The sequence below is a fragment of the Macrotis lagotis genome, chromosome 1, assembly GCF_037893015.1.
Source record: "Macrotis lagotis isolate mMagLag1 chromosome 1, bilby.v1.9.chrom.fasta, whole genome shotgun sequence".
NCBI classification, from domain to species: Eukaryota; Metazoa; Chordata; class Mammalia; order Peramelemorphia; family Peramelidae; genus Macrotis; species Macrotis lagotis.
The window spans coordinates 780599639-780613395 of record NC_133658.1 but is presented as its reverse complement, the minus strand read 5'-3'; the positions used below and the strand labels follow the sequence as shown (position 1 = coordinate 780613395).

The window sequence follows — 13757 nt, the reverse complement described above, 5'->3', positions numbered from 1 at the left end:
GAATTAACTCTGGAAACAAAATAGCAATGAAAAATTTTCTAATAGCATAAAGTCCTTTCTAATAATAATATTCTTCCCATCCAATATATTAATGGTCATTGAAAAAGATGATATAATTCTAATGGTGTTTTCCTTTGAGATTAGGCAATGGCACGATGACATTATTCTATTTTCTGACTAGTGACTATTTTATTTTTTTAACTTTTGATTTTAAAAATATTGACTTTTTCTTAGTTTCTGCTTAAATTGAATCTTTTAGATTCATGAAATACTGGCAAATGAAGTACAAAGACTCAGAAAGAGACGGATTGTTGGATTAGGCTGATCTCTAGGTTTGTTTTTGTCTTAAATCTGATGCAAGGGTGATGATCTCCACAACTCCTCAGCCACTATCAGTGCTTAGAGAAGATGAGGAAATCTGCCTTCTGTATCATGATGTGAATTTCAATGTCCAAGATGGAAAGATAGAAAGAACAGATTATAATAAATTTACTTAAAAATGAAATTTTTACTTTAAATTGGAGTTCATTATGCATCAAAGCCGGACTTATACGTCACATCTTTGAGATCAAACCTAAATATTTTGAGGTTATTTGGGAATAATCTTTAGGCTGGATTCTATTGATCTTACTTATACCAAACTCCTGTTAAAATCTGTGGGAGTGTGAATAGAGTAAGATCTATGGAATCAGAGCCTACTCTCTTTCCAACTACTGAGAATTCACCTACTCTCATGAATGCATATACATGAATGCATACATACATATACACATATATACACACACACACACACATATATATATGTATAATATATACTCTCTGAACCAACTTCAGGTAAATCTAAAACAAGAAGATGCCACAAATGTAACAAAATATAGAAATAAAACACTGGTTAATTAGTAAGAGAGGTTTCAGTGCTTGAACAAGCAACTTCTGAATCAGAAGCTAGCTGCAAAGGATCATTAAACCAACTATTTTAAAATTGTTACTATAACAATGATAGTACTAAATTTTGTGCCTATACATGAAATATAAAATTAGACTTTACCTGAGTTTTAGACCAACTAGAAACAGCCAGTGTAAAACCAGATTGATTTTTATATGGCCTTGAAAGGTCTACATCAATTCTAAAGTTAGTTATTCCAATGTTAAAAACAGTTACCTGTTTGTTGACCAAAAATATGAAATGGAAGAAAAGAAAAAAAATAACATACCATGTTCACACACAAAACAAAAGAATTCTATCAGGGACATCAGGGAAGGTGGAATACTATAACAACACATGTTATATTGTTATACTATTCCACCCACCTTAATGAGGAACCCTTAGGCGTTGCTACTCCATAGCCTTTCGAATCCAGATTTCCTCCAACTTTCATGGTGTCACACGGCTTTCGCTGTTCAATGTATTCATTCATAGTAGACTCCAGGAGGAAGGCAAATTTTCCCTTGGACTTGCGGACACGTGCTACTCCCTCAGCTGTAGTCCTAGTGAACACTGAAGGCTCAGCTGACTTCATGTAGGTCCACATCTTTTCGTAGACAGCTATTTTCGATCTCTGGAGGAAATCAAAACAAAATTTTAAGTTGAAAGGACAAAATATTAACACTGGTCTAGTGATTAAAATTTATTTTCGCATTGTTCTTCAGTTGTCTCTCCCTAACTCCAGTTTGCTAAATAATATCACTTTTCTCCAATTCTAGTTTAAAATTAGAACTATTTAAAAATAGGATCCATTAATGGAAATGATTGTGAGATGATATTGTGCTAGGCGGTACAGTAGATATAGTACCATGTTTGAAGTCAGGAAGACTCAACTGCATGAGTTCAAATCTGTCCTCAGACACTTGCTAGTTGGGTGACCCTGGGCAAGTCCCTTAGTGCCATTTGCCTCAGTTTCCTCATCTGTACAATGGGCAAGAGAAGAAAATGGCTTATTACTCTAGTATTTTTGCCAAGAAACCCAAATGGGATCATGAAAAGTTGAACATGACAGAAACATCTAGACGAACAAACAACAACTATATTCTATTATCCAGGAAGGCAAGGGATCATGGGACCCAAGATTAAGGACTGAAAGTTACTTCAAAATTAATCATTTCAATACCTTTATTTTGGAGGAGAAGAAACGCCCTACTTTGAGTTCACAGAACCCACATGCCTTGACTCCAGGGCCAAGTGTACTTTCTACTGTACTGTGGAAATTCATGTTGCTATGAGTTTAAAATAATATTTGACACAAGTGCTCATTATATACACAGTACCCATGTCATACTAATTACTGTTCTCTAGTAGTTAAAAAAAAGATCATGGTATTCTAAATACAGAAAATTCTGAATATTATTCTCCAATTTGCATCATATTTTTATAACCAAATCACATTAAAATTCAAATACATAATAAATTACTTGCTTTAAGCTTTCTAAAAATGTTGCAATACAAAAGTTGTTTACTAGCAGAAATGATATTAAACCTTTATGTATCAAAGTTTTGATGATGGTTGTTTGCATTGGCAATATTTACAAAAGGGTAAATTCAAAGAGCAAATGTAGAGTCACAAAATAGGAGCTACTACAGCTACACAAACTGTAAATCCATTCACAAGATTAAAATCATGAACAAAAATGTTTGTGTTTTAATTGGGACAAAAACAAAATCAATTTTTTAGACAATATACAGAAATGATCCTTATTTCATCAAGTTCATGTTTTATGATAGTGAGCAGTTCCAAACTTATTGTCATTGTCTCTCTCTGACTCAGCTAAGAAACATGTTTTCTTTTATGAAATTTTTATAGTGAAGCTCATTTGGATATAACTTCATCCACTAAAATTACATAAATCATATAAATTATTTCCTGGAATCTGAATCAAACATCTGAAATTTCATCTGCATGCATGTTTTCTAATATTAGAAAAACCTTAAATCTTTTTTTTGATAATACATGGGGACAAGCAGATTTATATTTGGCTTCACTGCACTCTTTCTATAATAACCTGCTACATTTTGGATTTATGTTTACATCTGAAATTGTGGAAGAACTTCATTTACATTTAAACTCACTTGTTAAAGTCAATGTTTATCTAAATATACTTTCTTTCCTATCATTGGTGAGATGAATTGTTCGTGACTTCTCCAGAACTTTTCACATGGCAAATTTAATAAATATTTGCTTAATTGCATGTAGTCAAATGAAAAGAATTTTTTAAAGGAACTACAATTCTAAATAGTTGAGTCAAAGAAGTATTTTTTGAGATTAAAGCAATTTTTGAAGTTAAATCACACAATCATAGGGATTTAGATTGATGACTCCAACAGAAATGTGAATTTTATGACCTTGTTGATCTGTAGAGAGGAAAGTGTTTTGTGGAATCTAAAATGCCATATAAATGTAAGCTACCAATAATTAATAATTAATTATAATAATGATATAATTGTCCATGGAGAGGGGTTTAGGACTCCAATTGTAGATATCTAATATCTATCTGTCTATCTATCTGTCTATCTATCTATCTATCTATCTATCTATCTATCTATCCATCCATCCATCTATCTATCTATCTACTGTCCATCTATCTATATGCCTCTTGATTATTCACTGTGTCTTAGCAGAACTCCTTAGATAACATTTGGAAAATATTTGAAGACACAAGGAAAGTGAGGAATATGATAGAAAACTATACCTATTATAATCTATTTTATAATCTATATGGAAAAATGAATGCAATGCCCAGTTCAGATCTTTCATGATAGGATAGAAGCATAAAATCCTCTACATTATACATTTGGTTGAAAGAGGAACTTTAGTCCCTACCCTTAGTCAAGGACCCTACTTTTTTTGTAGATTAGAAGAGAATTTGGATGACATTCAGTTCAGTCCTCTGGTAAGATCAAACTCTTTCAAGTAGTATTGATTTTATTTATGCAAACATATATATACATATAGATCATATACACACATACACACATATGAAGTCAGTTTCCAAAGAATGCAATGTTTTTGAGAACAGGGACTTTTTCCCTTCTGTTTTCATATTTCCTATAGCAAGGACAGTGATTGGAACATGGTAGGACTTAATAAATTACTGCTGATTGATTGCTAGCTAGAGTATGCCCAAAAGTCCCTTAGAAAATCTGATAATTCAGAGAATTGTTCAACAGGATGTTTTCATTTCAGTTTCTGATTTTCCTAATTTTTCAAGGTAATTTCCCCAAAGATGAAAAAGCTTCTCATGGGGGACTTCTTTATTCTGTTCTCTTTTCTGGGCAAAAGAGTATATCTATGCCCAACATGTGGAGTATGATAAAATAAGTGTCAGGAATATGGGATTTTGCTCTCCTAATTGAAACTAGCTGGATTTAGAGTTTGGTTTATGACTGTGACAGGTTCCCTATGATGAACAGATCTTGACTTCTGTCTTCTTTGATATTCTATAAACAGTGTCATTGTGGACAATAATTCTGCAATGATAGATCTTGGATACAGGATTTGGTCCTCCTCTCACTGCCTTTTCCATCCCTGGGCTATGAAAGGTGCTGCCAATGAACCTCTCCCTATTTCCACCCTCCTGAACAATTTTTCCCTCTAGGTAACAGTTTGTTTGTACATTTGTATTGTCACTCCTCTATAACTCCGATTTGTTTATATCGACCCTCAATCACCAGAAAAGGTGATTCTTTTTTTAAAACTGAAACATAGAGTTGACCAAATCTTCAGGGTAAAAGGGATGATAAAGACAATTTGGGAATGATTTTGAATAGACATGCATTTTAAAGGCACTCAATGAACTTTTCAAAGGAGAAAACAGTATTAAATTATAGATCTGGGCCACTTATTAGGCAATTTTCTAAGCACTTAAAATAGTCTGCTAAAGCACGATGTCTCTTAGTTGAATTGTGACATGAAGGAAGATTGAAATTGAATAGACTTTAGAAATGACTCATTAAGAAATAACATTTAAATAGGTCAACTAAAGAATATATTACACTATCTAAAAAGGCAAAATATTCTTTTAGAGGAATATTCACTTTTATGCCACTTTTATACATTTTAAAATGTTCTATTCTCTAAAATTTCAAAGTAGAGAAGAGAATGTTGTAACATTTGCTTAAATATATATTATGTAGAAAAATGCAAGAATGGATTCAGCTCTTTTAAAATAATATAAAGGTTTAATGACTAAAGGAACCCAGTCTATGAATATGCTAAAAATGACAAGTGATGACTAGGTTGTGAAATCTTAATTTCTCCTTGAAAAAAATATAAATGTTTTGTGGAAGATAGGCTCATGGAGTCACTTAGATTGATAGGGATGAACTAAATTTCTATCAGTCCAGATGGATGGAACATGTTTCACTACTTTTCTCCATCTTTACTCTTGAGTTCAAAGAAAGCAAGATCAAGAATCAGAGGTCAGAAGGGAAGCCCTGCAGTTTTCTTTAGAATTTGTATTTAGGATTGCAAGAAGCTTGCTATTTGTAGTGTTATCATAATAATTATCAAATTAAAAACTATACTGAATGGAGGCAGAAAAAAATGATGAATCATTTTATCACAGGTACAACAAACTTGGAAATTATTCAAGTATTGAGGATTTTATACTTCAAGATCTGTATCTGCGGGGTCTGTCTGAAGTTCATCACACTATTGTGAGTATAACACTCTAGACACTACACAACCAATTCCTGATGCTCAAGGAAGGAAGATAGGCTGAGAATATCAGTGTTTGGATAAAACAGCAATGTCTCTGTTGTGGGCAATTGAAAATACTTATTTGCTGTTTACATTTCTGATATCTAGTAAAGAAGAACTGTAAATAATAAAGATGTGTCTTATAATAAAGAAATCAATTTCCTTAAAAGGTATAGAGAAAAATATATATTCTATATTCCAGAACTCTTGAATATAGAAAAGTATCTAGCTCAGAGTAAATATTTAATAGATGCTCATCCATTGTTTTTAAAAAAAACAAATTTCAAATAGGTTTATATTACGATGGATGCAAGATTATTGACAAAACAAGCACTTGACCCTTAATTTCAGAAGTTTTTTAATGACCTGAGCTTCTCCTTGAAACAAAAGATAATCTTAACAACCCCTACCCCCTACTCCAACCCTGCCACAATAGCCTTTTCAGGATATTATATCACTTTGAATCATGGAATCCCTCAGTTTTCGAAGAATTAGGACCTCAAAGAGTAACAAAAAATAGCATTATGGGTGTGAATGGGCTGTACCACATCACTAAGAATATTGTTGGAGCATGGTATGACAAGAAAAAAATGATGAAAATAGCTAGGGATGACATAGGTATAATCTTCAAGATTCATTGATATTAACTATGCTAGTTAGTTGTAGGATTTTAAGAACCTGAGCAAGAGTCACACAAGATAGGCAGGTATGGACAGACCTGCCTTGCTGCAGAAGGTATATTCACATAAATGAGATGATATATTTCTCAGAATTTCAAAGTACAAAAAAAAGATGTTTCTGCTGGTGACATTCATACACAGTGGCAGATGTGATAACCAATATTTCTTAGAATCAGAAGCAATTAAACAGATTTGAGTAGAGTCAAGCCTAGATATTATTTACCATCTCTGTTGAGTAAAAGACTAAGATGTGGAAAATTATCTTTATATTCTGGCACTATGGATTTTTTATTTGAAAGGGACATAATGAAATTTTAGCCATTTAACTATCTCTTTTATGATTGAGAAAAGTCTTTCATTTGTATGTCATCTTTTTAGTAGAAAATAACAAATACATAGAATGAGTTGGATTAGAAACTAAGTCAATAACTGCATACTATGTGCCATTCACAGTTCAGTACTGAGAATATAAAAACAAGAATAAAGATAGTTTCGCCCTTAAGGAACATACTTACTAATGGGGGAAGATAACAAAAATGGAGCTGAAAAGGGGGGATGGATGGTGTGGTTGTGTATCTGGGTTAAATAGTAAGAATGGAGTCTGGAGAGGAACAAAAGACTTAACTGCCCTAGGCATTTTCTTACAAAGTGGGTTTTTGGGAGGAATCAACTAACCAGAATAAGGATCCTCAAGGGCAGAGAGTATTTCCAGAGAAATTAATTTTGTCATTAAATTTCTGGATAAATTCAAGGGTAGGGTAAAATTCCAGGATAAGCAGCCTTCTGTGGCTTGATACAGTCTAGAGGATCTGGAATAGAGCTTGGAGAAGAATGACTAGAACCTAGCAGTCCTTGATGAGCCCTTCCACCACTAAATCTATGCTTCTAATTACATATGACATTCTTAATTCCACTGGCTTCCATACATGTCTAAAATGTAGTAGGAATTTATTAAATGTGTACTGGTTAGTTAATCATCTCATGAATATCTTATAATTTATTTCTTCTTCCAGTAGGTTGTATAGAAAGATATAACCACTAAAGTTTCTTCCACAAAAGAAACTTTAACATTCTTAGCAGTTCACCATATACTATCCATCCTTTGTCATTTTACTGGTGACTAATGTTGGGGCTTCTTCAATCTAAACTATGATAAGTCAATTAAACCTAAAAAATTCAATTTATTCAAGTGATGACAGGAAAATTCTGCACTCAGAAAGAGAGGGCTTAAATTTTGTGTTCCTTCTAATTTTAAAACTCAGAAATAGCCGACATGATCCTAGAGTTAAGAAAGGTTAAATTTTAATTCACAGGTTACTGAAAAGCTCACATATTATTACATAAAGTTCACAAGTTACCACATAAAATTCACAAACTATTCACAGATTAAGTTATTGAGAGGCAGCAAGATGGTGAACAATTTAAAGGACAGACTGATTGTGATTAATAAGTTTTCAGACTAAATGGTTTAAAGTAAAGAGGAAAGGAAATGGAAAAAGGCACAAGATATGACTAGGCTTAGACCCACGTGGATCCAGAAAGGATCTGGGGCTATATTGATAGCTACAAGTTGGGAAAGAAGTAGTCAAGTTAAAATGGAAAAGATAAGAAAAGCTTAGGAGAGAGAGAGAGAGAGAGAGAGAGAGAGAGAGAGAGAGAGAGAGAGAGAGAGAGAGAGAGAGAAGAGGAGAGGAAGAGATTCATCATGATGTAAAATCCATGAAAATGCCTTGCATTTTATTTTCTGATGAGATGTTTGGATATTTCAGAGTCTGGAATTTTTATACATGTCTGTGTTTACTAAGAAGTTTTCTGACATAAATCTGATTAGAGAGAAAAAAAGTGTATGTTCTGCAAATTCAGAAAATAGCTTTATCTATTATATGTATTTGTCCATTAATTCATGTATTCATTTTTAATTACAACTCCTGTGGATGAGACTGATTTACTTTTATTTCTTCCAAATTGGAACAAAATACAGTAAAATAAAATTTCCAATTTTGTCTGATCATTGCAAAGAATATAGTAACATTTTCTTGGACTTTTTTTCTCTCTGTCACTTAATTTGTCACTTAACATTCCATGGAGAATGCAAAAAAGACTAACAAGTAGCTTACTAACAAATGAAAAGATCCCCATTCTTACACCTACTCCCTAGGTCAAACCAAGTTATACCTTTACAGTTGAATTTTTCCCTTCATGTAACTTCAGAACCATTTCTTAGTAAGATGACTATCTCATCCCCCCCCCCATTTTCTTAAATAAAAACCTTGTGATTTGATAAATTCATGCCTTTCAAAGAGTTGAAATTTGTTAAACTTGTACAGGATTAGTATCTAATGCTAAGTATTGTTTCCACAAAGAATATTAGTAAGTCAAAAATTTAGGCTGTAACAAGAAATAGAATACATTATAAACTACAAAATGAATGATTATGACTATAATAAATTTAAAAGTTTTTGCACTAATAAAATCAATGCTGCCAAATTTAGAAGGAAAGAAGAAAGCTGGGAAATAATCTTCACAACAAGGAGTTCTGATAAAGGTCTCATTTCTAAAATATATAGAGAACTGCATCAAATATAAAAGGCTGCAAGTCATTCCTCAATTGATAAATGGTCAAAGAAAGGATATGAATAGACAGTTTTCAAATGAAGAAATTAAAGCTATATATAATCTTATGAAAAAATGTTCCAAATAATTATTTATTAGAGAAATGTCAATTAAAACAACTATGCGGTATCACCTCACATCTATCAGACTGGCCAAGGTGAGAAAAGGGAAAATGATCAATTTTGGAGTTTGTGGGAGGATGGGACCTTGATGCATTGTTGGTGGAGTTGTGAATGGATTCAACCATTCTGGAGAGCAATATGGAATTATACCCAAAGAGCAATAAAACTGGTCATACACTTTGACCCCGAAATTACAATACTAGGCCTATATCCAGAAGAAATTATAAAAAAAGGAAAAGTCCCAGCTGTCCAGATGTTCCAAAATATCCATAGCAGCTCTTTTTGTAGTGGCAAAAATTGGAAATTGAGGGGATGCCCAACAATTGGGGAATGGCTAAACAAGTTATGGTACATGAATACTATGGAATATTATTGTTCTATAAGAAACTATAAATGGTTGGGCTCTAGAGAAGCATGGAATGGCTTACAGGATCTTTTGCTGAGTGAAGGGAGCAGAACTAAGAGAACAACGGACATATTAAAAACAACATTGTGAGATGAACAGCCTTGATGGAAGCAGCTGCTCTCAGCAGTTCAGAGAGCTAGAACAAATGAATTAGACTGGCTATGGACAATGTTATTCCCACCCAGAGGAAGAAAAACACAACACAACAAAACAAAACAAAATCCTTCAGAATCTGAGGCACACTACATTTACTTTAAAAAAAACCCCTCATATTTCTTTCCCTTAATCCTAATTCCTCATACAGAAAATGGCTAACATGTAAACATGCTTAGCACAAATGTGTAAATACAACATTAACTTGATTGTTCACTGCTGAGGGGAGGGAAGTGGGAAGGGAGGATGGAAGGAAATTTTGTAACTTAGAAATATACATGTGAATATGGATGAATGTTAAAGTTTCTTAGCATGTATTTGGAAAAGCAAAGCATAAATTAAAGAAATAAAAATAGCAAAACAAGCTTAGCTTCAATGGCAAAATTATAAAAGACTAATGTAGTACTTGATAAAATTTATTACATGGGAGAAATTCTAAAAATATCTTATGGATAGAAAAGTTTTAAGTGATACAATAAAACAAAAAAAAATGCATGATTCAGTCAATTGTTCTTTTTCGTACACAATGTTGGATATCTGGCTTGACCAATTCTTTATTTTACTGAATTAACTATTGATTTGGATGTTATCTTTAAAACAAATATTTTTCTAGAATGCATCCTAAGCATATGTATCTTTTTCCTTGAAAATTAAGATAGCTTAACTATTTTAACTTTATTTAATATCTTACATTTTGAAATGGAAAGTAAAAATTTAAATTTAAAAGGTAAAAAATAACATACATAAAAGTAAAATTTTAAAATTGCATTTAAATTTATTTAACATATAATTATGAACTTTAAGAATTACTGTTCTTTTATGTGAGAAATAAAGAAATGATATATTCATATGTCTGTGTAGCCTTTCATGTTTCTTAAGCAAATAATGCAAAATTATTTAATGCAAATTGTATTTAGTCACAGCTAATTAAATATGCTTGAAAATATAACAGCAAAATGTATTCCAAATCCTAGAAAGTTCTTTTAACATGTTTGTATCATTGGTTCTAAGGAGAGTCAGAGTGCAGTACAGTTCAGAAAAACTCTACCATGGAAAGGACCCCTAAAAATATGCCCACCTGGGATATGAATCATAAGTCACATGAAGAACAACACAATATGTCAGTGCAGCTAATTTCTACTTTTAATGCTGTTAAGAGAATACAAATTGAAGATTAACCACATTCTGATAGATGCTTCTAGAATTTAAACATTTCTGCAGCCTTTTTCTGAAAAGAAGTGAACTCCAGCTTTATACTATTATCATGGAACAATATAATCCATATGGGCAATAAAGTTTGCAGTTAAAGATTTGGTTTGAAAAGGTGATGAGTTAAAATTAGATTTCAAAAGCTCTCTAATGCAGACATTTCCCCTTCTCATTCTATTTTTTTCTCTTAGCACAAAGTCACACTAAATAAGAGTAATCTAGTTACCCTTATCATTATCATAGCATTATCAGTGCTTGCTCCTATTATTGAAGCATTTGATCAGTTACTAATAGGAAGTTTTTCCAAACAGCTCTTGCTTCCCCAGTCCATTGGGGGCAATGAACTTTTCTCAAGAAAAGATAAACCACTGTTTCATGGATTGGGGGATGGGGTTAAATTCTATGAAGTAGTTATAGGCAATAATGAAGTATCACAGATTGTACCATAATTACTTAAAAAGTAATGTTTGTTTCAAAGTGCAGAACATTTTTCTGTACTTCTGGTAACTTACTCTGAAGAATTCTTTTGTTGATCCAGAGTCCAATGTTCCATATGCAATTTCAGTTTGTTTGGCAAGGTCTTCGGCACTTTCTATGGGGGAGACCATTCGCTCAACTGTCAAGAATGCAGCAAGGTTTGCCGTGTAAGATGAGATGATGATGAGAGTAAAGAACCACCAAACACCTCCAACAATTCGACCTGAGAGGGATCTAAACATGAATAAGGTAATGAACATTTTCCTGTCTCTAAGGTCAGAAAAGAAAAAGGAAGAGAACAATACCATCTTTAATATGCTTGTTAAAGAAATAACTTTAATCAATTCACCCAATTTTAGATATTTTGGCAGTATTTCTTTAAATGATTTATGTAACATTTGATGGTTCTTCTGCATTATTTAAAATGTAATTGTGGAAAATATGGATTTAAATTTTTTTTTCTTTTTTGCTCAATAAACAGAAATGAATAAAGCTTCTGCTGAATTTTATCCTTAATGCATGTAAGTATGCTAGTGAGACTCCAATAGTACTGGAGAAGAGATGGATGGAATTATCCTTTCTAGTCTTAACTTCACTGAAGATGAAGTAGCCTATGTTAGGAGTAGTTAGTACAGCTAGCATAGTGGCTGTAATAGTGAATAGTTCCTAAATAACCTTAGTTCTGAAATATACCACCCCAGTCTATATTTCCTTTCTGGACTAGCTGAAGTATATTTTATGTTGTTTTATAAAACTTCTTACTTCTATTTCCCTTGCTTGGTATTGGATTAAGGAAGGGGATTAAGGTATGGATCAGGGTGGGAAAATAATATAAATGAGAAAGTTCACACACACTGATCTCATTATCACCAAATTTTGTAAAATTTAGTCTTGAAACTTTTTATCTTTTGTTGGATTGACAAACCCCTACGTTAATTTTATAATTTCAATGGCTATGGAAGCTAGCACAGAAGCTAGCATAATAAATTCTTATTTGATGCTCACAGCTATCTTGGCAGATTGGTGCTATATTTTATAGAAGAGGATACTGAGGCTGAGAGAGGTTAAATGATTTATGCTAGGTCTCACAACTAATAAATGCCCGAGAGAGAATATAAATTTGTGTCTTCTTGATTTCAAGTCCAATACCTTAACTATAATACCATAATCATTTTGCAAAGCTCCTTCCCCTTAAAAATTTTCCTGAAAATTAGTTTCAGTCTTGGTTGTAGTCTCTTAATACAAGTGCATATGGTAGTTATCTGTCTTGATTTTGATTGAAAATAACTTTAGAAGGTCCTCATTGTTATGTGTATAAAAAGTTATATATTGAGATCAAGATATATATGCATATGTGCTTATGTTCATGTCATAGTATAAAAATGGTTTATTATTTCACTGTTGTCAGAACTTAAGCAGAATGCAATGAGATAGTAGATAAATAGATAAAAGCTGCCAGGAAGTTTACATATCTTTCCCAGGATTGACTACATAGCTAATTGAATCTGAGATAATATTTGAATATAGAAGTGTCTCCAACTTCAGGAGAATACGATACCAAACTGCCTTTTGAATATACAGGTGTCCATGAATTCTTATATATAATAGCTTAAAGTTATTATACATAAAATTCCCTTCCCATCTAATTTAATCTATCTCCTTTAGGTGGGAAATGGATTACAATTTGACTACTTCTGTTTGCTATTGGAGGTTGATTTATTTGCTTGAGCAAAATTAATAGTGCAGTTACTCAGATGTATCCCAAGGTAATGCTGAAAGCATATACAAAAAAGCCTAGAATGCTACTAATCACTTCAACATAATGTTGGAGTAGATTGGTCTCAAAATAGTATTTGTCTTGATTATAGAACTTGAAGTCTTAGAAGGGCATGCCTCTTAAAGTGATCCAGATTCTATGGAACTTCATAGCAGACATCTCCCTTAAGTTGCATTGGCATGAGAATCAAGCTTAACCGTTGCTATCCATCAGCTTATTAAAATGTTTATTCAAATCATGAGAAGGGAACTAAAAATGAGTTCATGTAATTACAATTTAGATTTTATTTTCCATCTGTCAAATCATTGAACTAAACATTAATACTAAATGGTTTTGACAGTGGTGAGGGTTGGCATAAGTTACTGATCTAGTGGGAACATTAATCTTTATGATTTATTCACATTTTATGCAAACAAGAAAGAAATTAGATAGGATTATGCTCAATGTAATTTGTGAATTGAAAGTTTTTGTTAGTTTCAAAAAATGCTTTATCTTAGAAAAAGAACATTTGGACCTAGCACTAGGACAAGGCTTTAATGCATCCTAGGTGAGGTATAAACATGGTACCACCTATATAGATTACTATAATCACCCAATTTATTAAAAAAAGTACCCATGTGGCATAGA

General features: G+C 32.4%; 1 protein-coding gene across 5 annotated transcripts in view; it reads right to left on the bottom strand.

The window, feature by feature from the left end:
* Nucleotides 1-13757, bottom strand: part of GRIA4 (glutamate ionotropic receptor AMPA type subunit 4) — a 516976-nt gene that overhangs the window by 50789 nt on the left and 452430 nt on the right. For all 5 annotated transcript variants that reach the window (XM_074216584.1, XM_074216582.1, XM_074216585.1 and 2 more), the window contains 2 exons: nucleotides 11389-11587; nucleotides 1312-1559 (listed from right to left, as the gene is read on the bottom strand). In XM_074216584.1, the coding sequence (XP_074072685.1) occupies nucleotides 1312-1559; nucleotides 11389-11587 (447 nt within the window). The remainder of the gene's footprint in view (nucleotides 1-1311; nucleotides 1560-11388; nucleotides 11588-13757) is intronic.